We start from the raw sequence: 790 nt of genomic DNA on the forward strand, positions 1-790 counted from the left end.
ATAGCTGGGAAATGAGACCTAGGACCATTCATGAGTTGCCTTAGATCGGCTATGTTATACTGATCTTCCATTTCCATGGGGGGTTTGAACTTTGAAATAAGAGTCAAGAAAAAAAAAAAACACCGAAGTAAAGAAAGGGTGAGACAAAAGAAGATAAGAGTATTTGGAGAGAGAGAGAGAGAAACGAAAGAGGAGCGGCAGACTCGATCGTGTGTCTCCTGACAAAAGAATGAACAATGCGTGATTTCAATGGTAGACATAAATCAAAATTTTCAATTAACAGCAGGCATAAGTGAAGCCATAAGATCACTATCATTACTAAATATGTAATTTTTTGAAGGTTTAGCTTGGGAATTTTCATCTTAAGAACTCAACTAAGGGACTAATATTAAAAGTGAAATACAAAACAGATCATACAATCTAAATGTTCATGAGATACATTTAATTCCTTCGTAATCAATGACTAATATAGTAGGTGCACGGCCCAATTTTAATGGGAGCAATCAGAAAATAACAAATGCATTTTGCATTAAAGGAGAAGCAAAGACTGAAAAAAGGCATCAAAGCAAAATTACCTATAATAAAGGTTGTCACATGAAAGAATCTGAAAAGAGGCCCAAGCTATTTAGTGGCAAATGCACGTGAAAATTTTTTGGCATGAATTTTATTTCAAGATAACCAATTAAATTCACAGCATGCTCAACTGTTTAAAGCTTCTGTGCTAGACAAAAAAAAAAAAAAAAAAAAAAGAGCACCAATGGACAAAAATAAGAAATCAAAACATTACAAA

General features: G+C 33.4%; 1 protein-coding gene across 1 annotated transcript in view; it reads left to right on the forward strand.

The window, feature by feature from the left end:
- Positions 1-236: 236 nt before the first annotated feature.
- Positions 237-790, forward strand: part of LOC111995750 (trihelix transcription factor PTL-like) — a 2,725-nt gene continuing 2,171 nt past the window's right edge. The window contains 1 exon segment of the mRNA XM_065766815.1: positions 237-252. Within this exon segment, the coding sequence (XP_065622887.1) occupies positions 237-252 (16 nt within the window).

The sequence above is a fragment of the Quercus suber genome, unplaced genomic scaffold (genome assembly GCF_002906115.3).
Source record: "Quercus suber isolate HL8 unplaced genomic scaffold, Cork oak 2.0 scaffold_748, whole genome shotgun sequence".
In the NCBI taxonomy this organism is placed as follows: Eukaryota; Viridiplantae; Streptophyta; class Magnoliopsida; order Fagales; family Fagaceae; genus Quercus; species Quercus suber.